Consider the following 27,484-nt stretch of genomic DNA (forward strand, 5'->3'; position numbering starts at 1 on the left):
AACATCCAAAGATCTCTCTGAAAACTGGGTGAGGAATAGAGTTCCAGAGCTCAGCACTGCCACATGAGATCAGTTAATTGCACATATTCCTAATGGGGTTCAGTCTGTTTAAGTATAGTTTGTATTACAGTGACCCATATTTTACACAAACAGCATATAGTACCAGCTAGACAAAAAAAAAAAGGGTTATTAAAAAATCTATTATACATAACTAAAGAAAAATAAGATGTCTTTTCTCTGTTCTTCCACACCCCCAATAAAGTAATCTTATAATGTCCATTGATTACAAGTGTTTCACGTTAAATCTTTTTCAAGTACTTTAAAAATCTGTTATACCAAAAAAGCTGCCGTTTTCTTTTTCTTTTTTTTTAAGTACTTTCTACCATATACCACAAAATTCAGGTGCAAGAATTTTAAACAAAAAAATGAACTAAAGAGCTTTATTGACATCACAGTACATTCAATAGTAATTTTAAGAACATTACAGCTGAAAGAGAATGGCCTGTTTTATAGTCTTAATAAGCACTACCGTTCTTGAAAAAATGTAATACAAAGAAATCCTATTATTCTGAGCAGCATTTGGAAAAAATACACCTATTTACAAATAAAAAAAAAGGATTCTGGTTTCACCTACATAGCCACAATGTGCCTCTATAATGAGACAAGCCTTTTATAACTCATGGAATTTTTAAACATCATAGCACTGGTGCCATAAATTCCTCAGCGTTTACGACGAAGAGGAGTTGTTGATCTGAAAAATAAAGGAAAAGGGGGAAAAAGTTAATTGGAAAAAATAAAAGACCCCCAAACCCACACACACTTTAGCCTTAGTAATTAATAGTTTTAAAAGATTTTCCAAAGTTACTTTTGCCTAAGACAAAGTTTAATAAATACCATACTTTATTAAAAAGGTTCATATGCCGTACACATGAAGACGAATATAAAAAAACTTTTAAAAAGTCAGACAAAGTACTTAAAAAGTATACTACCTTGATCGTGACTTAGACTTGTGTTTGCGGCTTGCCTTCTTACCAGACCTTTGAGATTTCTCCATGGAGCATGATCGAATATGCTTCGATTTCTTAGACTTCTTTTCTTTACTGCTTCCTGGTGATTCAGAACTACTCCTTGCACTAGATTCAGAGCCTGATCGTTTTTTGCTGTCTTTGGTAGTAACTTTTTTGCTTTCTTGTCTGGAATCCTGTCTTATTATTTTCACACATATTGAATCACTGCGAGAGAAAGTTCTTTCGCTGTCTCTTTTTCTCTTTAATCTACTGTCATCGTGATTGCCAGCCTTACTTTCTTTTTCCTCTTTTTTGGGCTTATCTTTTCTTTTTTCCTGATCTCTCTCCCTTTCTCTGTTCTTTTTTTTGTCTTTATCTACACCTCCACCCTGCTCCTTCTTCCTTTCTTGATCTTTACCCTCACTTTTATGTTTGTGCCTATTTCCAGCAGGGCTCCTACGCTGCTCCTCGGCTTTACGCCGGTCCCTGCTCCTGCTGCGGCTCGCGCGGTTGGCTCGCCGGTCTCGGGAGCGGCTGCCGCTCCTACGCCTATCCCAGCTTCTCTCTCTCGAAGGACTGCGATTTCTCCGCCTCTCCCCCCTTTCAGCACTGTGATTTCTACTAGATCTTCTCCTTTCCCTTATTTTCTCCCTGCTCCTACTCCTCTCTCTCCTGTTCCTGTGGGAGTAACTCCTGCTCCTACTGCGCCTAACTTTATGTGACGGCGTCCTACTGCGGCTGTGTCTCTTCTTCCTCTTGGGAGAGGAAGAACGTGAAGTGCTGCGACTGCTACCTGAGCTAGTGCTGTACGAAGAACTGGACACTGTGCTGCTACTGCTGCTGCTCCTGCTATTGCTGCTGCTGCTACCACTGCTAGAGCTCCTTGACCCACTCCTTCCTGTCCTCTCTTTACCCTCTTTCTTGAGTTCTACATCAGGAGCGACTGCATTTGGAGATCTCTTCTTTTCATGAACCATATCTGCTTCAATTTCTTTTGCCTCCTGTGATGCTAAGTTACTATTCTGTTCTTTGTTGGTAAATTCATTCATCTCTTTTGAAACTTTTTCATTTTGTAGCTTTTCTTCTAAAAAAAGAAGTACACAGGAAATAAAATGCAATTAATTTCGAGCAGTATGTCAGTAATTTCCACACTATTACATTGACAAAACCAAGTTTCCAAGCACCTCTCATAATACTTAAAATTAAAACACTGCCACTATACCAACTACTTAACAAACCACTCTCTTTTCTTATAATTCTAGAAAAGTTGTCCTCTTGGTTTAGAAGTAGAGCCCAGCCATTTTAGAAGTATTGATGTTATTCCATGTTTTAATGGCTTAAGATGAAGTTCTCAAACAAACATCCTGGAACACCAGAAGTCCCAAAATGATCTACACAAAAGACTTTTTCCTTTTGCAACCTTTCTGCACACCTGGTTCTCCCTTTCTGCTTCCTACAAGACTCCTCATCAATACAGCAGAAAGTACTGATGCTTCTTGCCTTTCTTAGAGCCCCATTCATCTGGGTTTGAGGATTACTGTCTGGTCTGAAGAAGCTGTATTTCTCACATAGTGAGACCCTCAGAGCATTTCTCAGAGGTTTCCAAAATAAAAATTATTTTTATTCAATCTAGGATTCTTTGCATCACTGCCAACCTAATCTCCCCATTTTAAATTAAATCCAGAAAAAATAACTGACATTTTTTGCCTTAAAATGGGCTTTTGATGTGGGCCATAATTTCCTGAATTAATTTAGGGAATAAAACTGCATCCAGAAATCCAGAGTGGTCCAAATGGCCAATGGTCAAATTTAACCCAGAAAACAATTCCAGCTGGTCCCTAAGTTATTAGGCAATACAGGCTGAAGCCAGTGTATATTAGATAATGCTGTATTGTCCATTAGAAATCTTCCACCTTTCCAAAACACTGCTACAAATGAGACTCTGCACTAGCATTCTTCTGTATTATGGACATACAGAATCAGCTGCTTTACACCCTGGTTTTGCATTTCTGCAAATAGTCTCATGGAGATGTCTCCACACTGACATCTGGCTTCCTGCACTAGGAGACAGAGGTCACAGGCACCACTCAGACACTCTCCATATGGCTGTGCTTTTATGCATACATCTTCCAACACTCAAAGAGAGACAGGACTATTAAGAAAACCAAAAGTTTGGCCAGTCCAGCCTTTCATTAAGGGCTCCATATGTCTTATTGTCAGGCTTTTAAATAAAAAGTTAAAGGAGGAAACCATCAATTTGAAGTTCTATCATAACAGCACTTTCTCCTCCAGCCTGTGAACTTGGTTCATGACTTCTTAACACTGCATCCATCTTGAGACAGCTCTTCAGCACTGGGATCAAATGTGCTACCTACATTTTGGCCTACATTACTTGTACAAAAGGACAAACCTTACCTTGTATGGAGAAGCAGAAGAAAATCACAAGGTTTTGGGTTTTTTAATTTGAATTAAAAATCCATTATTTAAAAATTTAGTTTCAGATATTTTTTTGCTTAAAACATGTTTCTTTGCCATCAATTTACATACACTAAGTAGTAAACTCCCTATACAGTGGCACAGTAAGAAGACATCCTATGGTTTACCTTCTAGCTGTTTTTCTAGTAGTAGTTGCTGTTCTCTCTCTTTTCTCCAAAACGCTTCCTGTTTTTGCCTTATTCTGTGCCGTAATTCCTCATCATCAGTATCAGATGATTCAGAGCCTCTGTCACTCCTCTCATCTTCACTGTCTCCTGATCCATAACCACCCAGTCCACCTGCGTGCATAAAGTCCAGTCTATCACGAGGAAAGATTAAGCTTTGTTCTTAATACTTCTGTGAGGCAAAGAGGAGAGTAACACTGCCCTTCCTTCACTTCCTTGTCTCTGAAGAAGTCACTTTATTCTGGTAAGTGCCAGTGCTGTTTGCCAGTGTGTTCAAGGCCCCCGTATCTGCTTTGATGGTCACTGTCTGCTTCTACTCCTTCTGGAACAGCTTGTTTATTTTCAGCAAGCAACCACTGTGACCATGGTACTTTTTCCATTGTATGGAAAGGCAAAAAAGCTGCCTGTGGAGAGTGTAACAGTGCCTGCCTCTGTATCAGCAACGGGACAGAAAATGCCTGGGATCTTTCCCAGAAGACATCTCAGCTGCCTCCAAAGTCCAAGGCTACAGAAATTCTGGATGCCATATCAATTTTTTCCATATGATTTAGAAAACATAGCACTTTGACAGGTATGGAGATGGAATAGAAACAGACTTTCTTCTCCCCCAGAGATATTTAACTACTGGACTGATAAGGATAAAGTCAGTTTAAACATGACATGGATTTCTTTCAGTCTGAGGTCCTTAGAATCTTTACTGAGTTAGTTTTGAAACATGAATACTTGTGATGATAACATTTAATCTAATTCATCAATATTCCATGTAATGAACACATAACTGATCACTGACACTGCTGTAGTACATTTTAGATGATAAAAGTCATGTTGGAAATCTCTTGCAGTTGTGTCTCAAGCTGGAATTTCAATCTCTCTTTCCTGTGTTGTTTCTGGCAGTATATGATATGGGAGCCTTTGTGTTTATGTAGCTTCTCAATAAAATAATAATTACAAAGATTATAATATTTTTATTTATAGACTTTCACATTACTCTTCTATCAACTTTCCCCTCTGGTTCATATGGATCAAAACAGAAGAAAAGTATGAAATAGTATTCCTTTCTTTGAAGGCTGCAGTGTGCTTCTGAAACTATCATATTTTGACAAGTAAATTTATCTAAAATTTTTACATATTTTCAAAGTTAGGGCAAGATTCTCATAAATTAAATCACACTGCCTAGTCCTTTACTCCAGCAACTATCCCACTTATATATCAGTAGGACCACCTGTGGAACAAACAAAGGTGCTGATAATGATAAAGTTATCAGAAAGTGACCCATACTCCCAGGCAATTAAAATCTAGTTTCAAAATGCAATTTCTAGAAATGCAAGGCAAAAGTGAAACTCCCCCTTTAAGCCCTCTCAAAAATAAGGAACATACTTACCGAGTCCAGTGAGGGAAGCCAGTGCACTGGACTGTGCCAGCTGTTTTGCAGGAGCTTTGTATCACATCAACAACAGGAACAACATGTTAACACAAATAGCCACGATTTCATAGTCATGAGTCTATGGTATTGTTAAATCTACTACTATTGCTGTTCTTTGGAGGGAGAGAAGAAACATTAAAAACGCATCATCCATTTAAAACCACTTCTAGATTTTCTGACCATGAAGATTTAGAATTTAACTGCAAATTAACAATGAACAGAAAAAAACCAAATATATACTCATAAATCACTTTCCAAGTTACAGCATCTGCACATAATTTTCAACTTCAGTAGTTACATACTTAGATTAACTCTGTTATGTTAAAATAATCTGTTCTGTAAGTACAATACATGTTAAGAGCAAAAGCAAATTAATTACTAATTGAGGACTCAAAGTTCATCTCTTTTCACTTCTGAACAGCTTTGAGATAAAGATGATAGTAGTAAGGAACAGCTACAACTCAAGAGTCATTGACACACAGGTACCATTTTAACTGAAATGAATTGTATGAAAAAAATGGAATAACTCAAGTAACTCACAATACACTGCACAGGACAACAGTACATGATTACTGGATTTGAACTCTACCAAGTTGGATGCATTATACTGGAATTGTTCTTGAGGGAGAACTATGGAGGTTAAATGTTCTAAAGACATGCAAATACAGAATTTTTGCAGAAGAAACTAAAAAGAAAAAACCTCCCAAACCCTGCATACCTTTAGTTGCTTTACGGTGGACATCTTTGGCCACATAATAGATTTCTTCATTTGTGACATCTAAGAGAATCTCTGTCAGCAGCATTTTTGTCAGCATCATCTGAAGAAAATTGCATATACAATTACAGGCCAAAACATCTTGAATAAATTCTGCATTCAAATTATATCCATACAGCTTCACTTCTTTTGATGACTATGAAAGTCATCTCCTGCACATCTTATTTAATAACTTCTTTCAAAAGACACGACTAAAAAACCAAGAAAAGATTGAAGCTGTTTAAATGTGACCTGATTTCACAACTCTGAAGTTTCTATTTTGACTGTGAACTGTGTCTGCATGTATTGCAAATAGCTATCCAGGCACTGATCTTAATGTCTAAAATGATTATAACAATGAATATCTAAATCAGCAATGTACTTAGACTGATTCCAATTATTCTTTCAAAAAATAAAGAGCACTTTTCTGACTGGTATGCTGCCTGTGAAGACCATCAGAGGTTCCTTATGCAGCATTTTATTATTACATATTTTCTACAAAAATTGGAAAAAAATTTGAGGTGGTAGCTAGTTCTCCAAGTCGTTTACGTCTGGCCACATGCTCTACAAAAATATATTCATCAAACTTAGTAGAATTCAGGGCCTTAATTAATAAGAATTCACAAGAGTGAAGGTTGTGCAGACACAGTGAAACTATTGGTGATCTAGGATTTAGGGTTGTAGCACTTCCTTGCAAGAATACATTTCTTAAATACCCTTTCATAGGAACAGAGGCTGAAACACAGATTTGAAATGGGTGCACTTAATCACTAAAAGTCTTCAGAAATTTGTGAAGAACCTAGAATTAGTAAAGATCAATGTAAAGATTTTAGTCATTACATTCTTTCACTATTGTGCTAAATATGAGTTACATAACTGATATCTTTGTTTCTATAGGAAAGACAGCATTATGAACAGATGCAAATATAACCCTGTATGAACCCTGCAAATATAACAGATGCAAATATAACAATGCATACTGCACTTCTGTTGACAGCATTGGGCATAGAACAAGTGATTTACTTTGATATGCCTGAAAAGTATGAGCAGTTAAACAGAAATACTTAGTGAGAACTACATTATTAATACCATTTGATACTCCTTTTCTTCTTCTGTCATTTCTGGTTCACTTTGCTCCTCTTGAGGAGCTGGGGATGGACTCCTGCTGATTTTCCCAACACTTACAGCTTCTGTGTTTTCAGCATCTTCATCTTCCTCATCACTGTCCTACAAGTACAGTATCATACACTTCAGGAAAAATTTAAATATCAAGCTGCTTAGTTTCTATTTTTAATAGTCAGCTTCATTTACTTTGTACTGAAATCTGTATTACAAGTTATCATAGAACTATTTATTTTCTCCTTTCCTAAAAGACATGCAGGTACATGTACCTACACAAGCTAAGAAAGTACTTAGTTGTCAGTTCCCTGCCAGACATATACTTTGGACTACAGAAAATATAACTGCTAAAATGAAGGCAATGCAAGGTTGCCTAAATTGGCTCAGTTTAGCAAATACAGGTATCTGAATATTTTCAGCTGCTGACTCGGAATTCTGACTTTCAAAGGCTCTGTACATTCCAAAAGGGAAAAAAAAAAGTCCAATTTCATCCTTGTTTCTTTGCTATTACAGAACAAATTATATACTTCTACCTCTTAGCCATTAAAATCTTCAAAACATCAAGTAATTATCAACAGAGCAGCAGCTTAACCTTACTTTAAAAAACAAAACCAACGAGGTAACCAGGAACAGAGTGTCTCCTTCTAAGAGACTAAAAAGTTGACACCTTTCAGGAAATACAAATCTGAGCAAAAAAAAACCTTATACTTACAAATTTACTTCTCTGAGGTAACCGTGGGCCATCCCCTTCTTCAGCCTCCTCACTTTCCTTTTTCTCTTTTTTAGACATCTGTGAACGTTGCTGCTCCATTCTCTCTTTTTCCAATTTTTTCTGTTTTTCTCTTTCCATCTTTTCCAGGCCCTCACGAATCCAGGCAGGCAGAGTTCTACGCTTCACAGCATCTACATAAAGCAAGGTTTACAGTTTTGCAAGATGAGAAAACTTCCCCCCACAAAAAGGAATAAAAATATGCCCCAAAATAAAGAAGCAAACCCCCTATCCCCATCAAAAGAAGTCCCACATCTGATTGTGGGGAAAAACATTTATAACTGCTTTTTCTTTCCCTGCTCTTTTACTTGCTATTAAAAAGAAAAAGGTCTTCAAATTTTGCAATTCCTTATAAAATACAGCTTTTAATTTTTCATTAAGGAGTGGTTAACATGTACCAATCTGGGGAGGCTCCTGCTTCACAGGCATCGCAATAGGTGACCGCTGTCGATCTCTGAATGAGGGTCTTTCCCTTCGATTCTGAGTAGGTGCAGGAGGTGCTGGAGGACCTGGTGGCCCTGGTGGTCCTGGCTGCCAATAAGGTGGGTGAAATCCACCTTGAGGTGGACCAAAAGCAGCCCCATGCTGAAAGAGTAATGCAGTTTATTTTTCTTCACATGGTAACACGAAATGCAGCGTGTGAGCAAGTCGGTCTACAAAAATCCATGCAAGTAGGAATCCATGATTTCTATGCTACTGAGATCTCTCAATCTCTTTTACTGTGGTCCCCAAGAAACAAGTTTCTTTTAAATATTTAATGACTAAACTTAGACTTAAGCAAGGATACTTAACAAACCTGAAAGGGCTTCAACCAATCTCCTTTCACATTGTGCTAAACATTAAGCTCTATAATCACCATCTATCTCCATCAGTTCCATGCCAGCTTAGCATCAGAGCATGCAGTTAAATAAAGAATGTACAAAACTAAGATTTAAAAGTCTAGCTATGTTAGCAGTCTTTTAACTACAGCATGAGAACAAAAAAAGACCAGCCTTTTATTACATAAGAATTTTGCACTATGTACTTTCCAGTAATCCTTCACAGGTCTTATTAATATGAATAAAATATTAAATGCAAAATATGCAATTTTAGTAGAGATTATGGGTTCTGGGCAACCTCTATACAACCCAAAAATCACAAGTCTTGAGGCATATATGAGGAGTTTTTTATTTTAATATTTACTGCCCAGAAATGCTAAATGAAACTATTTAAGAAGAGAGTGTTCAGGAAAAAGAGTACAGTATCAAATATTCCACTGAGTATTTAAGTGACTAGCACTAAGGCACTACAATTTCAGGCTAAGCATCCCTCTTTCATTCAGTGCCAAACAAGTTTTCTGTAGTATTTAGAGAAGCTAATTTTAAGAGTTTGTCCCATGACAATAAACAAAAATTATAATAAACTCACGTATTGGAAAATTATTAGTTCCCTATTTAACAGTGCTGTTCAACAACAGAATTGTAAGAGGAAAAATAATCTAGAAGATAAAAAATAGCCTAGAAGATAACAAAAAAATTTCTGCCCATCTTCCCATGTATTTGTTTATGAATAGGAGGTAGGTTTTAGACAGCTAGTTTGTCATTTACATCAGGAGTTCTGAAGAAAAATACTGAAAATAGAGGGAAGATACAAAACTTGTTTGTGTTTAAAGGTCTGTCTAATGTACCCTGCTATTATTAGCAACAAAACCACCTACATGTTTATTATACTATACAACTTATATGCCAGAATGAAGAAAAAAGTGGATATGGATTTTTTTTTTTAGAAATACCATTGTTTATTCAAAGAATCACAGTAGATAGATATGGAAAAGATCAATGGATCATCCAGTCTATCTCCCTGCAAATACAGGACTGTTTCCTGTGGTACATCATCTAGCATATTTAAGCATATATTTCTAATTTTTTTTTTCCTTCTCCTCTTTTTTGTTTTTTTTTTTTTTAAACACAAAGCTACATAATGTTAATTTATATACTGGAACACAGTGATTCATTTTAATACTGCAGACAACAGCCATTTCTTATTAATACTGTAGAAAAATAAAACCCTTTGGCCTCTGAAGAGAACTGAGAACTTTAAAGTATCTTCTGTCAAGTGTTTGGTTAAAATGTATCTTAGCAGATAACAGATTCTGTAGATGTTGGCAGAACTGAAGAGTGAAAGCCGCCGCTAGATGATATTAGAGGAACACATCCATGGGAGGGACTCTGCGCGCCTACGCTACTAAAGCAACAAATGTTTCACCTGATAGTCAAACTGGTTCACTGGCCCCATTGCAAAGTTATCGGGAGGTGCCCCAAAGTTGTGATTGTTCTGGTTAAACATGTGCCTGTTGTCAGGAGTAAATTCCCCACTGTCCTGGCTGTTGCTGTCTTCCGACGGAGGAACAATTTCCATTTGACCTGGGGGGGTTGGAGCCATCCACTGCTGATCTGGAGGTGGGTGAGGGGGCTGGTGAGGCATTCCCCATTCTGTTCAGGAGTCAGAATACAATTTGATACCAAGTTAGTATCATTTATATGAGTCACCAATCACTCAGTGTTCTTGCATTTATCACAAGGTTCCTCAAAGCATCACAGATGATAAAGCAAGGAAGAATCATCCATCTGAAGACTATATTATACTGTCTCAATAATTTCTTCAACTAAACAAAGGAAATACAAATAGCTATATCTGAACTGAAACATGCAGTTGGGGGACAGAATTGGACAGGTACAGACATCCTCTAAATTTGTTTTTATAAATTTCTAGTAATACTGAGTTCACCGCAAGACTTATAAATTGCTTGAACTTAAAAAACTCCTCCTTCTCTACATCAATTTTGAAACCAAGGAGCAATTTTACTATTTTGCATAATAGACTTGAAATACCTACTATGGAAGGAAAATGGTGTTGGTAAGCAGCACAACCACTGAAACCAGTGAAACCTGTGCCTTAAAGTCTTGAGTCCTGATAATGGATGATTTCTTGGATTGCCCAATATCTAGCACAGGTTCCAGAATAAGTTACAGTCATAAGCCCTGAAACATAGGTTACAATTGGCTAACAGAGTGAAAAGGAATGAATTAATAGCTCGTGTGGCCATAATTTTTGACTGACTCCTTAAAAAGATAAAAATTATGTGCACTATATAGATACTTACAGACCGTGACAGAGCTGCCTTATAACTGTCACCAGTAACAGAATTAGGATCTAGCCTCTCATGTTAATTCCTACCTTCCTTCCAGTCCTTCAGAACATTTTTCTAATTTTTACTGTCCTTCCCATCTGTATCATAATTGCATCTATTACTGTAGCAACTAAAAAGTGCTATTATAGCTTTTCTATTTCTGTGAAAATTTCTCCTTACTGTACAAAAATACAGCTAGAATACACTCTGCCATGTAGAAAAGTTAAAAATTCTCACATGTGCCTACAGTAACTTGTAGCCTAGTGCAGGGAGGTGAAACCTGATGGCTACCTCCCTTTTATTACACACATATAAGATCTACCAATAACATATTAAGCCTACTTATATTAAATGTTGCATTTCAATATATTTGGACACTGAAAACTGGGAGTGTTATTCTCTCAACCACTAACAAAATCAAGTACGAAGTGCAGTTTTCCCCAAAACAACCTAGGACATGCACATAGGCTTACTATGCTGCTCATACACTTCAAATTGCATTACAGTATAGTGGCATAACCCAGCTTTCAGAAAACCATTTCAGAAAAATTCTTAGCGGAAAATAACCCATTTCTATCCCATTCTTATTACCAGTGGTATCTTGTGAAATTTTAAAAAGAAAATTAATTTTTGGGAAAAAATAAAGTTTGGAGGAAGTAAAAAATACAGAAAATAATCAATACCAACAGAAGAGCACAATCACCTTTAACTTCCAATGACTGAAAAATGCTGACAATCAGATACCTAAGATAAAAGGATAAATCCTAAGTATATGAAACGCAATAAACCCATATTTTTCACACGGACTTTTGCTGATCTTCCTTTTTAAAGATTTTTTGACATGTAAAGCCAGCATCAGTTATACTGTGACCTCATTCTACCCTTCAAGATCATACCAGAAGCAGGTATTACACTACAGGAGAGGCAACAGTAGCTCTCTGAGTAGGAGCTGTGATTAATAAATCAACTGGTAGTTTCGCATTTTGAAGCCTGAGGGACAGGGCATGTTCGCCCCAAAAAGTCTGACAAGAATAAAATGAAAAAACATGAAAAAAAGGAATGAACAGCAAGGGAAACAAACCTGGCTGCCACATTCTGTTGAAATTGGGATCCCCCTGAAAATTATTATGGTTGTTTGGACCAGACTCTATTCCTGAAATGTCCTGTCCGTTTGGCATCATTCCTTGTTGTTCCACCACGTTCTGTTGCCCTGAGGCTTCTCGCTGAGCAATCCATGCTTGAGCTAATGCAGCCCAGTCAATCTGGCCTAAAATAAACAGAGGAAGTTAGAGGTTAGAACTCACATGTCTGAAGTTCAACACTGTTTCTCAATTACATGTCTTATTGCTCAAGATAAATGGGCAATATTTACCTTCAGCAAGCACTGTGAGCACCATTTAAACTTATTCACAGTGTACAGTAAAAGAAACAAAGCAAATGTCAGTGTACACACTTGCTGAAGTACAGTTTCTCTGCATATGTTCAAAGGCAGATTATTTTACATTAGCACTGAATGAGTGGTAGTAATGCACTTTTTTATATGTGAGCTAATTTTGACATCAGAAATTAATATACATATCCTTATATTATAAATTCATGAAGATTTGAGAGTAAAAAAGATATAGTTGGAAAATTATTCTTCAATGTACCCTCTTTCATATAACCCTTGCCAGATATTATGTTACAGTTCTCTCTCCCATTCTTTTTCTTTACTGCCATTCCTATCAGTAAACAAATAAATTGCACTCTCAGATAAGAACACTAGTATGTCTTCTGCTTATTATCAAATTAGGAAAACCTTCCAGTGAATTTAACAGAAATTAAAGTGACAGTAAAAACTGTGTGCCTGATCACTTTGCCTTAGTATTAAATACACACCTGCACTTTCATCCATTTCTCTATTTCTCTTGATATTATGAATTGTTGCCATCACATTCTCAATTTAAGGTATATTATGTTCTACTCTTTAAAGCACTTGGTGGTTTTGGTAGGGGAAAAAAATTCAAACAAGAGATCATGATTATCACCATTGTAGCCTAAATCAAGAACTGCATTGGTCTTCCAGTGAGATTTCTTTCTGTATATACAATCTGCATTAATACTTCTGCCACACAGGTACTGAATAAAAAAGCATATTCTCTTAAACAAAGGATTTAGCTTGGCTAAAGAACTGACAGGGATACATGTCTAGTAACAGAGGTCTAAATGTTGATCTGTATGATAAAATGGTGGTAAATTGTGTAGGATAACTCAGGTTTCTTGCTTGTATTTGCGTATTATATATTAACTGTGTGAAAACATTTGTATGAACCTTTGTATGTTTTCTATGTTTTCTAGTTCAGAAAAGCATCATAAATGTATTCTCTTGAGAGCAGCTACAAAGGCAACTATGAGTCATACTCTGTCACGAAGATTCAAAAATTTAAATGACAACACATGAAAAGAATGAATCCACAAAGCTTTCTATATACTTACTTGGATCTTGCTGGTGCTGAAATGACTGCATCCACTGCTGTTGGTTCAAAGGCCATTGCTGCCAAGGTTGTCCACCTTGATCCCACATCTTTTAAGTCTTTATATAGTCTATATTTCAACTAAAAATAATAGTTGTATGTTTAAATAGATGCCCATGAAATATCACATAACTGAAACTTACATAACTGCAGATATAGTTAAGCCTTGCAAAGCAAGCTGAAGCAATGCTGGCTTAATATTTTAAGCTGGAGGAAATGGTTCATCCTTTTGGAGTAATATCTGAAATATTACTATAAGATTTCAAGAGTCTAGTATGATTTCTCTGTATTTTCACAAAGAAATTAACTACCAAATGATGTTCAAGGAGAGATATGACAAGTTTGTACGACAAGATCTCAACTGGCAATAAATGCAATTTAAAGCAAGTCAAAATATAAAAGGCATGATTGGTATCTTTGCCTGCTTCTTAGGGAAAAGATGTGTATTTCTTCAAAAAAGTGTCATGCAAGGCTGTTAAGCAAGACAAAAGTCACCAAATGGTAAAACACATTGTTAATGATTGCACAGGAGAACTGCACAGGTACAAGACAGTGCCCGCATGCATGTTATGCATTGTACAGACTCTTTTTAACTTCTAAATATAACCTCCAAATCTGAGAAAGATAAATAAATATGACCACACAATTACCACATTGCCCCTTAAAATCATGAGAAACAATTTTTGCTGTGCTGTATATATCCTCACTGAGCAGGCAGCAGAGAGCTCCACAGCCCGCTTGCAGTGCAGCTCCAGGGCCAGCTCTGGGTGAACGTGTGAGGCACAGCAGTGCAGGCAGGCGTGCCCACCATGGCACACAGCTCCTCACAGTCATCTGTACCTCCAGCACACACCTAACCTGCCACACATGGAAGACCTGAGAGCAGCCACCTGCACTGCTCCAAACAGCTTCTCCAAAAACAAAGACTAGACACAGTTCTGGGAACACTTCACTCCAGAAGCTGTTCCCAAAAACCAGTATGGTAAGAATGCACTGAGTGTAACCCCCTCTGCCCTACCCAATCTTTTAAGAACTTCTCAATAGGCTTTTCACTCAATGAATATATCCTCATGGAATTGAACATACAACCCCTGAGTTCACACTGTTCAAACATCAAGCATGTAAGTAGTTTCAAACACTCCAAACTTAAAAGAAAGAGAAAGATTCATTCCCTGAGGTCACAGGAGCAGCGTACAGGACCCAGCCGTGGCTCACAGCCAAGTGCAATACAGAAGAGATGAATAGAGCCTCTCTGCTTCAGAGCAAACCAGCTCAAAGCAGCCAGTGCCACTTGGGTGGCCAGCCAGGAGTAGCCCCAGTGGCCCCGAGGGAGCAGGACACACACACCCCACAGACAGAGCCTGCTCTCTGGAGTGGCACCTGCTCACAAAGGCATCCTGAGCTCGCCAGCTCACACAGGGACTGCATGACTGCATGGGCAGAGAGCACCACTCCACAAAAGTGCACCACCAAGGGCTGCACTCAACATCAGAGGCACTGGGCCATGCAGAGATGAACACAAACTTGTATTTTGCATACTTCTGTCAAATGAAATCCTTTATCTGAAAAACTGTGGATCACCTTTGTTTTGAAATCATTTACTGTCAACACTGTACAAAAATTACACCTGTGGCTCTGAAACCTTCAGCTGCATTTTGGGGGCAGGGGCTTCAAACAAGACCATATCAACTTTGGCAACAGGGGGAGTATTGGGCAAAACCTATCTAATACTTTATTATTTTCACTACCTTTTCTTGCCAAACTAAGTATGGAGGCTTTTTCCCATTTCATGAATATTTTTATGCTATCCAAACCTTTAATAATTGAAGACACCGCCCTTTCTCTTGTCTCTTTCTTTTCACAATTTTATCTGTACCTAGGAAATTAACTTTTTTATACCAGCTGAGTGTATGGGGTGGCTACTAATGCAGTTATTGCAACATTTTAACTGATCCCTTAAATTAGCTCTCCAGGTATTCCTAGACACATATATCATACACTAGATATGAGGAAGTAACTGCAAATACTATTTTCACCCTAAAGAAAACTGTAAGTAAATGTTTTTTCCTTCCCTCAGTTCATCTTTTCATCCAGAATAAAGATTCTTTCAAGTGTCAAAATAAATTTGTTTACATATTAAAAGTTTCAAGAATTGGGGTTTCAGACTACCACTGCAGTGCACAGCCGCATGGTACTGCTCCCTTTGTTTGCAGCTGTTAAATCCCACTAGCACTAATCAACATGGATTTCACTAACTCTGGTAGCATTTTTTTACCTCAATACATAGTATGTTGCAACAAGTGTGTGGAATTACACTAAAACTCAGCAAAAGGTTGGTTTTTTTCACTAAGACTGCTTTGCATATAATTGAACGCAAAAAAATTACACATTTAAATACCAATTTATCACATCAAAATGTAACAATATTAAGACCACTTCTACAAATGCAACTAAATTGGAACCTCCTACACACAGTTTTTACATGGTAGGATTAGATGAGATTTATTTTTACTGGACTTGTTCTATCTCTGTCCTAAAATCTTCAGCATTACAGATTTTTTAAAACATGTTCCAGCTAACACAATTATATATTTATTTCTCAATTGAAATGGACACTTGGTATTCTGCCTTTTTTTTCTTTACTCTCAGGCCTTGATCCTCACTATGGACAAACTGAAGCACTTGTTTTGATCCTTAATAAGGTCTAAGACAACAAATGCCTCCACATCTCAGTAAAACCTGCCCTCAAGACAATAACTGCCTTATTATTTTACAGGGTATTCAAATAAATCTTGTAGCAAAGACCTTGCAGCCCTGTACCAAGGGGCACCTGAAATGGCGACCAAGGGAGCAGGGACCTCAGAGAGCAGCAGCAATCATTCACTCCTGGCTGCCCCATCAGCAGGTTGCTGTGCCCTAGGACAGCGAGGCCAAGCCCACACTCCTGCAGGAAGGGGTGCTGCAGGACCCCCCCATGTCCCACTGCAGACCAGCACTGGCCCAGGCCACCTCACACTCCCTGGGTGCTTCCAGGCACGCCCCAGGTGCTGCATGGAGCTGGGACCCCACAGGCAGTTCCAGCTGTCCAGCCCAGTTTGGAAGGTCACAGGCTCTCCCTCAGTGCCAGCTGGCTGCAGGGCAGAATAAAAAGCACTGTTGGGTTTTAGCTGTTAGCACTGATCTGCTGATCCACTGCTCTGCAACATAATATGGCCCACTCTTCAACTTGCCCGAGAGAGGTTATTTCATCTTATTACTTCTATTCTGGGGAGAGAAATCAGGTGGGGAAGTGCACAGCAATAGGTCAAGGCATGGAGCTGGGTTCTAGTTTGATGCACAACATTATGACAAGACAGCAACAACAGTGCCAAACCCTGAAGAACTTCAACATTTGATTAATTCAATTTATGCCACTCAGAACAAACTAATTTAAAATCACTGCTATTTGAAGCAGCTAATTTTCGTTTGTGAACTGTATTTGAAAGCTTGGTTTCAACCAGAAAGTCATGGTTTGTAACATCTTAATTCTGTACTGCATTTATACTTCTACGGTTTTCCTGAAGAAATGTCAATTTTCATAGGTTAGTAACTATAAAATATGCTGGCTTTCAAGCACACAGCTTTATTACCAAATTCACTGTAAAAACATTCATTACTAATCAGAACTATGTACTACAGAAACACTTAAGCAATAACATTACCTTTTTTATGCAACCATACATGTAGAAGCCTTTTTCCAAATATGATGTGAAAACTGTCCAAAACGATTTTTTATTTATTTCAACACATCTTCCTTATTGAGCAATGTTTGCTTTACAGAAACACAAATTGGATATGGAAGGAATAAAATTTGCACCTTAAAATGTTTATAGAAGTAATATTAACATATACAGGCTAAAAGAGAAGGTCATATTCAAAAATTTTAATATTGAAGACTAAAAGTATGGCTCAGAGCCATTGAACAGAAGAGGTTACTTGTAGCACCTCTCTTTTTATGGTCACCTGGAACAGCAGGACATTGTCATTTTCTGGGAAACAGACTCCCCTGTTTTTTAGTTCTCCATTTATTTTCCTGCATTTTCTCCCAGTTTTCACTAACTGGTACAAGGTAAACATGAAAAAGACACTTGATATAATTTTTTTATCTACTACAGGGAGGCTACAGGCATTTAAAAATGGTTCATTGTCTTAAAAAATTATTTTGCTAAGCACTTCAGTGTCTAATAATTCCATCTGCTTTCAAGTTTCAGAGGCCAACCCCAACCTGGTTTTAGCTCCTCATTTGCAGCTGTCATGTTCTAAGAGGTAACTAAAACAAGCACTTGTGCTATTTGATGCTACTCTTTTTTACATAAAGGCATTGAAACTTTGTATTCTGCTTGTGAAACTTTACTGAGTATGAAAGGACTCTTCAACAGAATCTCAGGATTGTCCTGCCAGACATCACTGACAGTTTCCTTCCTAGTGATATTTTAAAGGTGTCAAAAATCAAACCAGATCAAGTCAAGTCATACAGTAATGAACAAACGAGATGTGAGTTACCAAAACAACACTTTTGAACCTGAGTCCATAAACAGAAAAGGGCACAAACTACTTCACAAAGAACTCACAAAACACAGTGGAGAAAATGTAGCCTGTTAGCAGTAATTTTAAAAGTACTGCAAGGCATTCAACTTCTATACCAAGGCAGGGGAGGAGGAAACAAACCCAAAATCAACAAACAATGCCTCTCACCCACTAAACCAGGAACTTACAGGCTTGAAACAACTGGAACCTCTTGTACTAATGTATATGACAAAAAACAACCTGAGACACAAGTAGTAATTAATAATGGAGAAAAGAGACTCAAAATCCTGTCCTACTAACTAAAATCTGCACTGACAAAATTAACTTTGGATGCTGCCACACAAATAATAAACAAGTTTTTATTTCTTACAAGTTCCCAAATCAGCATCACCTGAAAGAAAGGCTTCACCTAATACAATGAACAGCTCAATTTCCCACCAGGGATCTAAGGCCAAACACAGCAGAGCATCCAAATGACAGTGAAACAAACTTTATTTCCTACTGAAGTTGGAGGGGAGGGAGATGAATATTGGCTAAAACTAACTCAGTTCAAAGGTTAGCAAGACAGTAACAGAGGGGTGCTTCAACTGAGCAGTCTCATTAAGACATACTGGTTCTGACATTACTAGTACAGGTGACGATACAACAGGTCTGAAAAGCAACAGGCTTAAAGAATGGATCCATTTTGTAGGCACCTACTTACAAAGGAAAATGCAGATACTATGCCTCCTTCACAATGATGGGTTAAGGTTCTCTTACTTAGCTGTTCTACCCTCCAATTCAATTGGACATAGCCTTTTTTTCTCTCCTCTCTCTAGCATACACACACAAATAAACAAAAGAACATTTATTGGTGCCTCAAGAGCTGTTCCCTGATGTCAGATCACAGAACAGGAACCTGAATCTATTAAAAATCTGTTTACCAAGGAAGAAACAGAAGCCAATTCAGGATTGCTTTTGTTTTATACAGAAGCACAATCACATGAGCCAAGCACCCCATCAGCTCACATTTAATCTCAGTTACACATATTTAACAGATTATGGAAAGTTCACAAGATACCTGAAAATGCTGCAGGAGTTCTTAAGAGCAAACATGTTCTGAATTATGTTCTTTCACGTGTTGGGGTTTTTTCTTTTTAAATTTCTATTCAAAGGCTGGACTAGAATCTGCTGAAGTCTTATTAAAGCAAACTACTGGTATAAAAATGTGCAACCCTTGACAATACTGCTGGTGAGGGCTCCACTGCTGATGATGAAAGCTGAGACAGCAATATAGACAGGACTTACCTCGACCACCATCAACCTCTGAGAGCCAACAGCACTCAGAAACATTTAAATGTGGTGTCAAACTCTCTACCACTGTATTTAAACTAACTTTTCTTTGTGTAAAGACAAAGAGCATATTTTTAAAGGCACCTTTCAACTCCCATGCTTGATTGTAACATGCATCTCAACTACAAATTACACCTCAATGTTAACCTGTTCTTTCAGGGAAAAAAGGCATCTCCTTCACCCTATTTGTTAGCATAATAAGGTATTTTCCAACATAGTTGTATGATGTGTCCAGACACACCACACACTGAAATTACACATTTAGAAGGTACTTACCAGTAAACAGTCCCGAGTGTTAATTCACAAGCTCTACTCTGGGAGACTCCCCCAAGCACTTCCCACAAAACACAGCTATCCTGAAGCAAATTACATATTTCCACACCAACAGGAAGCAGAGCACGGTTTCCTGAGAACTTGCCAATGGCACAGTGCTGAGTGAAGGCCCTTGATGTCAAAGGTGGGGCCATCTTTTAGACAAGGCCACCAACAGAACTTGAGCAGTAACAGGCTCACTCAGGTTCCTTGGACAACCCTACCTAGGCAGTTTCGTAATGTAAACTCCTAAAATCCACTCCCAGTTCAACAGCACTTGTGCAGAGCTAACTGTGCTCTGACCTCTCAACACTGGAGGAGTCTTATGGAGCAAGGCTCAGTCTTGGAAATGTCAAAAGACAAAGCCTGTTCGTCACCCTGGAGCCTTATGACATTGGCTGCAGCAGAACTGAAAAATACCAAGAAACTTCCCCTGGAAAGATAAGCAGGATCTGTCCCCATACAAAACTTAATACAGCTAATGGATAAACTGAATTGCTCCAATTCATGCAGCCAGTCCAAGATGAGAAGCACAGAGAGCTAGGAAGTTAGCTCAGCTCCAGAAAGGCATCAGGAAGATAACTACCCACATCAAGCTGTCCTGATGAGTGCATCTTGTACACACTTTCTTGCTCTTTCTAAGTAACTCCCATCACTCTGCCAATCTGCTTCTTCCTAATACCAATGTTACACACCATCCTAACCATGCAGAACACCTTAGAGCTCAACAGCTTCTGCAGCAGATACTGAATGGCTTGCCAGGAAATCCATGAAAGTGAAATGTCTTAAAAATGAGGAAAGAAGTCATCTCGGGAATAAAATCAAGGATTTGTTAGAAGCTAGACTATCTCAACTCCAAGAAATCAGGAGACAACCTAGGAGTCAAGCTGTCACTAGAAGGAGAGTGGCACACACCTTCTGCTGTGTCCTGAGCTGAAGAGATCAAGGTTAGGAATTCCTACATGAGACATCAATTTCATTGGACCTGATCTTCAGGGCACATTCTGGTGGTTTATTCAACCCTGTAGACAGGCAGACTAAGGATTCTGGAACCTACAGAGCCCACAGCCAGAAATCAAGAGCCTTCTGATGCTGAGGGGAGGCTGTTGCATCACTTTTCTGATCATGCTACTAATCTTTCCTGAAGAGCAGGCCAATATATGACACAAGATGGCCTGACAAGTTTTACTTGCAAATTAAACTCTTAACACACAGCTGCAGGAGTTTTTCTGGTGACTAAAGATTTGGCCTGCAGGCATTCCAAACAGGCATGGCATTTAGCAAAGAAATATCCATCATCTAATTGAACAAGGAAGCTGAAAGAGCAGGCCATCATGCATACTTGGAGAATCCCTACACAGCTGCTCTTTGTACCTCGGGGTTCAGAGATGTTCCACATCCTCTGAGGTAACCTGACAGTGCAGCCATGACTTTTTGACTATATTTAGGTCTATACAGTTGAAGGGAAAACCCCAAGAGGTAGGAGTCCTGGTTTGAAACAAACTGCAATTACTGGTTTTGAAACACACAAAGGCACATTAGTCTCTGATGTTCCCTGTAGAACCTGGGCTACAGAAGACATCCACAACACATCTTGAGAAGGATCTCAAAAGCATCACATACTCTGTGGGCAGAGTTTCTTTATCTCATATAGATTTAGGCTCTGAAGGTGAACCTAAAGGAAACTGGAGATGTTTCAGGAGCAGAGCTCCTTGAAATCCATAGTCTGATTTCTTGATCTTTCATGTGGGTGCCTTATTTTAATGTAAGGCTTTCACCTTTCATTCAAGGTAGCTGACACTGACTCTGTGTAGTTTTAGCACAGTGACTGAAAGCTCATGATGAGTATCCATGATGAATTCTGTGGAACTGCTCAGTTGCAAGCAGGATAAACCTAATCCTACATTCACCACACCAGGCTCAGGGCAGTTAGTAGAAAGACAAGAACAATGCCAATTCCTCCAAGAGTTCAAACTGAGCAAGTGTTGCTGCAGAGCTGTTTCTCCCCTCACTTTCCTCCCACTGTGCTATTGCTTCAACAGGGCCATGGTAGCAAAGACATCACTGATGAGGTTGGAAGGACTAGTGGATAAATCCTCTGGGGATACAATACCAACAGCTTACATAGCCCTCCCAAGGAATTAGAAAGAGCAGCTCATCCATGGTATCATCAATATCCAACCACACTGGAATCCAAAGTCAGTAATGGACACACATGGTACAAACTCCAGAGATGTCTGTTTCAAAGTGCTCCCAACTGGAAGGAAATGTAAACTGAGCACTTCTTCCATGACTGTGCCACTGGAATAAAAGTTACTTTTCTGTGAGAATTTGTACAAAAGAGGTGCAACTGAAAAGAACTGCAAATGAAAAATAGCTTTGCATACCCAAAGGAGCTCCCCCACCAAGAGGAAAAATTTAATGCAGAAAGGGTGTGACAAGAATTATCATTAGGTGGGGGTCTTAGCAGAGGAGACCCAGGTAAGACAGAACCCTTCTGCAGTTAAAAGGATGTGGGAATCTGGAAAAGGGCTGTATCCTGTGCACCCACACAGGAACAAACCCTGCAAGTTACTACAGAGGGGCTGCAGACACATTCACTCAGAGTCAGAACAAATGCATTCCATCACTCAGACAAAAACATACCAGCTTTCATTTTACTTGGGAGAATTAATATTTACTACTGTATTATACTCAGCTGTTGTTTAGAAAATCAAGTATTTATGGTGTGTTTTAAGTCTGCAATAAATCAGAAAAGTTACAGTAACTGTCTTGCCTACTACTCTGTTTCACTCACTGCACTTTCACTTGGCCAAACACTTCTATCCATCAGGTAGGGCACCACCCTAAGCTGCTCCCAGCATTTCATGCCCAGACACCAGGCATCTTTCCTCCTCTTGAGAGCCAGAAGCTATCTATACCTTTGTGCCTGCTGGGATCTGTTAGCATGATAAGTCAAAAAACATGTAAAATCTTCCAGCTCACTTATAGCTGTGTATCACTAAAATTTGCTCCACTGCATTTTTTAACATCAGACCTGTTCTTTCTCAGGCTGAAGAACAGAGGCTTTTCAAATGTGCAACCAAGATCCAAAATACAGAATCAGAAAAAGAACTGATGAAAACAGCTTGCTCAGGATCCATGAAGTTTTCCCAGAACCTGGTTCACACATCAGTATGTCTGACTAATATTTACAATGCTAACAAGATGAAGCAGCATGAACAAAGGTCGAATTTAAAAAAAAACTAAAAGGAGAAAAAAAAAAGTACTGTGAAATCTTCTTCAGGGAGTCACTCCAGCAGTACAGCTTCCAAGGTCTGTCAATCCAAACTTACATCCACTGAGCTGAACACAACTCTTTTTTAAAAGAGCAAAAGGACCAGATATTGGCATCCAGGTACCATTTACTTATTTTTTCTACTTCTAAGACATGAAGATAAATACATTATTTGATTATCATATAGTACCAAAACAAAATCACTGCTAGAACATTTACTACCACAGAAATATTATCATAACTTAGGCAGTTTAAGTCAAAACTGTGCTGGGTTTGGGGGGAAAAAATGTCCAATCTGATTATTTTTTTAATGTATCATTCCACTGAAAATCCTGATGCAGGATTTTCAATCAGCCCTGTAACACAGCATTTTTTTTTTCTGAAGTGAATGGTCCATCTACAACTTCCTCTGCAATGAACATGCTCTGCTCAAAAATTAACAATGCAAATAACTAAATAAACAACTACTCCTCACTACTCATGAACAGATATTAACCTCAATGATAAATACAATTATCACTTAATAAGGAATCAGCTAGTGATGAAAGCAAGAAGACTTTAATAAAACCTACCCAAAGTATTATTTGTCACCAAAAACAGACTCAGAACCACTACATACCTCAGTCACAAAAAGAAGCAAGACTGGACACTGCTGTTCCCATTGAATCTTCACATAATCCTGCACTTAACTAAAAATCAAACATGGTTATAACTCCACTCTACCACTACACCTTATAAGGTGAGCTAACCACTAAAAAATTGTGGAACTGTGCTAAATTTGTGGACTCTTAAGCCCTACAAGACCCCTGAGCCCAAAGTGCAGAAAGCATTCTTATCAGAGCAGGAGTTTGTATGTGATATGGGACAAAGGAAGCCTTGTCATGGCCTAACAGCAGAGATGACACAAGGTTTGCTGCTGCACCCAACAAATTAAAAACCAGGAGCTTGTCAGTCAGCAATCCTAGCAGTTTGTGCCTGGACAAAGCAGAGACTTTCAGCTCCCCTCTGTTCTACAGTCAGGGGAGCTGCAGCTGCATCTGTCACCCCCATCAGAGCCATCTTTAGTGCAGCTGCACTCCAGAAAGGGGTTTCTTACTCCTGCCAACAGTACAGGCGTTGGCTGGACTGCACTGGTACTTGTAACCCTGTCTTTGGAAAATGATGTTGGAATACTGTGTGCTGGTGGACAAGCTTTATGCTTGAAGACCACCATTCCCCCTCTCTGAAAGGTGGCTGACTGTGCCTCAAAACAAAGGGCAACCCTTTAGGGCAACTCTTGCTTCCTGTACCCCACACCTTCCAACAGATTGTTTGCTTGAAAACATTCACAGGTGTCAACTACAAGAGAAGAAATGAACAACAACCAAGGTGGCTGAACAATCTCCATTATCATTTGTTACAGAAACTTAGGAAATTTCTGCTGGGGTAGCATATCACAGAATTATCCAATGGTTTGGGTTGGAAGGGACCTTTGAAGACCATCTAGTTCAACATCCTGCATGAAATGATGTTGCTGAAGGTTCTGTCCAACCTAATCCTGAAGGTTCTGTCCAACCTAATCTTGGACATTTCCAATCATGCAGCTTCCCTAGGAAATGTATTCCACAGCTTCTCCATCCTTATCATTAAAAAATTCTTCCTGATGTTCAGTCTAAATCTATATTTCAGTTTAATGCTGTTGTCCCTCACCCAGAGCCCTGGTAACAAACCTTTCACCATCTTTTTCATGCACAAAAGTACCTTTGATTCCCTTTAGGTACTGAAAGCCCACAACAAGGTCTCCCTGGAGCCTTCTCTTTTCCAGGCTGAACAATCCCAGCTCTCTTTGCCTGTCTTCACAGAAGAGTGGTTCCAGCCCTTGGACCACTTTTGTGTCTCCATCCTTAACCATAAAGCCTAGCACACCCCATTAAAATTCACTTCAACAACTTTGTGGGATTACCTAATGAAGTACAGAGAAACTGCAGCGATAAGTGCTGAAAGCAAAAAGACTTTCAAACCCATGATCTGCTTGAGAATCCGTTTAAAAACACCCTGCGTGTGCCAAGCTACTGGTGCAGGTATCTCGCAAATGCCGCTGTGTGAATTTCAGTTCTCTGGAGCCCTCCAGTGGAACGAACTCATAGGAGCGGCCCCGAAAGCCGTGAAACAGCACAAATACCCCAGGAATACATTTCATGTGCGGGAGCCAGGCTGCTGACACAGCCAAGCACGGAATCCCAGCGCACACGTCGCTTCCCTAACTGGGTTACGGGCCAGCCCGGGCACACACCGCGCCCCGCGGAACCAGGGCTCCGGCCCGGCTGCAGCATCCCGGCCCCGCCAGCTCGCGCCCGGCACCGGCCTCTCCCGGGGCAGCGGCGCGGGGCGGCCCCGGGGCATGCGCACTGCCGGCACCGGGCCCGTCCCCACCGGGGACCCCCGCGGGGGTGCGGGCGGGACGGAGGGGGGGTCCCGGGGGTCCCCAACGCCCCCCCAACGCCCTCACCGCGCATGCGCGGCGCGCCGCCCCCCCCCCCCCCCCCGGACGGGCAGCGGGGGAGGGCGAGCGGCTCTCGGCTCGTCCCTTCTCGTCCTGGCCGCCGGTTTCCGCTGTCGGCGCCGCCGGTTCCTCACGCCCGGCGAGCAGCTGCTGCCGCCGCCACCGCGGCGCGCGGCGCCCTCCCGGTTCGACTCGGAGCGCAGGGGAAGAGCGGGTCAGCGACACCCGCCGGCCCCCCGGGAGCGCTGGCGAGCGCAGCCCGCCCCGCTACTTACGCGTTCCCCCGCCTCCCGCCGCCGGTGCCGCCGCTCCGCGGCCGCGCTGCCCCCGCTATCGCTCCTCGTCTTCACGGACAAGACAATATGGCGCCCGCTAGCGCTCACCCGGAAGTGAAAGGCGTCACGGTGCTGACCCTCGCCTGGCACACTCGGGCGCTGCCTCCACCATCTTTGCTGAGGGCGGCGCTTCCCGCTCCCCTCGGCGCGGCCGCAGCGCCAGCGCCCCCCGCCGCCGCCATCTTTGCTGCGGGCAGCCCCGGCGGCGGGACGGGGAGGCGGGGACGGCTCCGGGCCGGGAACGAGCGGGGAGAACCGAGCGGGATTCACATTCCCGCCTGCGATAGTGTCAGGAGGCCCGTGGGAGGCGCATTAGCTCCGCAGCTCCACGGGTAACTTGTAGTCGGAGTGTGATCCGTGCTTCCAGTACGGAGTCGGCATGAAGAAGTTCATAGAGTTGCATGAAGTTTATAAAGCCGCATGAAGAAGTTTATAATGCTGGTTGCTACGCCTGTAAGTGGTGTAAGTACGTAAGTGGACAGGCTCTGGGCAGTGGCCCTACACTGAAATACACAATAACTTCTGTGCTGCACAGCTACAGAGTGTGAGCGTTCAAAGCCAGGCCAGGGTATGGCTGTAAGGACAATTCTCCAAGTAGCTTCTTCTGAATATCCACATTAACTTCTGTGACTTCTACCTGGAAATTTTCCTTTTATTTTAAGGCATGAAGAAAAAAAAAATCACCTGCAGTAACCAGCTCTTCTTGTATCGACCCTGGGATGATTCCGCAGGCAGGGAATGGGTAATTGCATTCCTTTGTGTGGAGCAGAGGTTTCCATTAGCTGGCACATTACTTACGGCTGGGATCGCTGCTTCCCTTCCCTCAGCGTCACGGATGTAAATGCCTAAAACACCCACAGTCTCTGATCATTGCATAAAGTGATATTAATATTCACACGGAGTAACAGAATTGACTCGTATAAATCTAGAGAAAATTCAAGCAACTTTTGTTATGATTGTCAGTGCCAGTTAGGCGACATATTAGTGTTGGCTGAAGCATTCTAGATTTTCCCGTTTTTGTCACAGGATTGAGCATGCTTTCCACGGACAGAAATGCTGTAGAAGTTTTAAGTCTCTCCAGTGTTGACTCACATCTGGAACTCTGGAGTGATGCTTATGGATGGACAAACTTGCAGCTGCCACTGAAACGGCGTGTGAGGGAGTCCCCCTCTTGGTCCTGGTTTTATCACAGAATTACAGAACTCAGTTCTCATAAAGGGAACAAACTTTATCCGTGCCCTTCGCCACAGAGGGTAAGACAGGGGAAACAAGAGGTGCACCTTAAGTGTTCAAGGATATGGATTCATCTCAGGGGAGCTCTTCCACAGGCAGTGGTGATATGAGACAAGACACAAGCAAAAATACATTAACTCAGGTGTAAAACGTACAGCTTTGTTTAAATAACACAGCTTTCCAAATGGTTGGATGTTTTATTTACATATTTTTCTAACAATATATAACAGATGAAAAGACAAAATGAGTAGATGACAAATGCAGCTATTCTCTCAGAAATTGTTAAAGCACCTTGGGTAGACTGGAAAACTGATCAGACTTGTGTTTGTTTTGTAAATACAGTCTGCTTACTTAGTAATATTTGGAATTAGAAATCTACAAATGAAATGTACCATGTATCAGCACTGTAGTCAAATTCTAAAGATACTATTTGTTATTTAAATACCTGCAGAGTAGAGTCAGACTATTAGTTCAGACAGATGAAAAAAGGAAATGAATGAAAACTAGATGAAAGTTTTAACATGCTTGATTTA

General features: G+C 40.2%; 1 protein-coding gene across 2 annotated transcripts; it reads right to left on the minus strand.

The window, feature by feature from the left end:
• Positions 1–426: 426 nt before the first annotated feature.
• Positions 427–25,730, minus strand: PNISR (PNN interacting serine and arginine rich protein). 2 transcript variants are annotated; one of them, XM_058800973.1, is made up of 12 exons: positions 25,659–25,730; positions 13,377–13,495; positions 11,983–12,168; positions 9,977–10,203; positions 8,131–8,317; positions 7,676–7,866; positions 6,934–7,071; positions 5,809–5,908; positions 5,049–5,102; positions 3,611–3,781; positions 990–2,091; positions 427–751 (listed from the first exon to the last, which is right to left on the minus strand). In XM_058800973.1, the coding sequence occupies exons 2-12, from the start codon at positions 13,462–13,464 to the stop codon at positions 721–723; spliced, it is 2,475 nt and encodes an 824-aa protein (XP_058656956.1). In that variant the 5' UTR covers positions 13,465–13,495; positions 25,659–25,730; the 3' UTR covers positions 427–720. The 2 variants fall into 2 exon arrangements, 1 of the variants encoding a protein (XP_058656956.1); XR_009274518.1 differs by lacking the exons at positions 427–751; positions 990–2,091 and having other exon boundaries at positions 5,049–5,203.
• Between the last annotated feature and the right edge of the window lie 1,754 nt (positions 25,731–27,484).

The sequence above is a fragment of the Ammospiza caudacuta genome, chromosome 3 (assembly GCF_027887145.1).
Source record: "Ammospiza caudacuta isolate bAmmCau1 chromosome 3, bAmmCau1.pri, whole genome shotgun sequence".
In the NCBI taxonomy this organism is placed as follows: Eukaryota; Metazoa; Chordata; class Aves; order Passeriformes; family Passerellidae; genus Ammospiza; species Ammospiza caudacuta.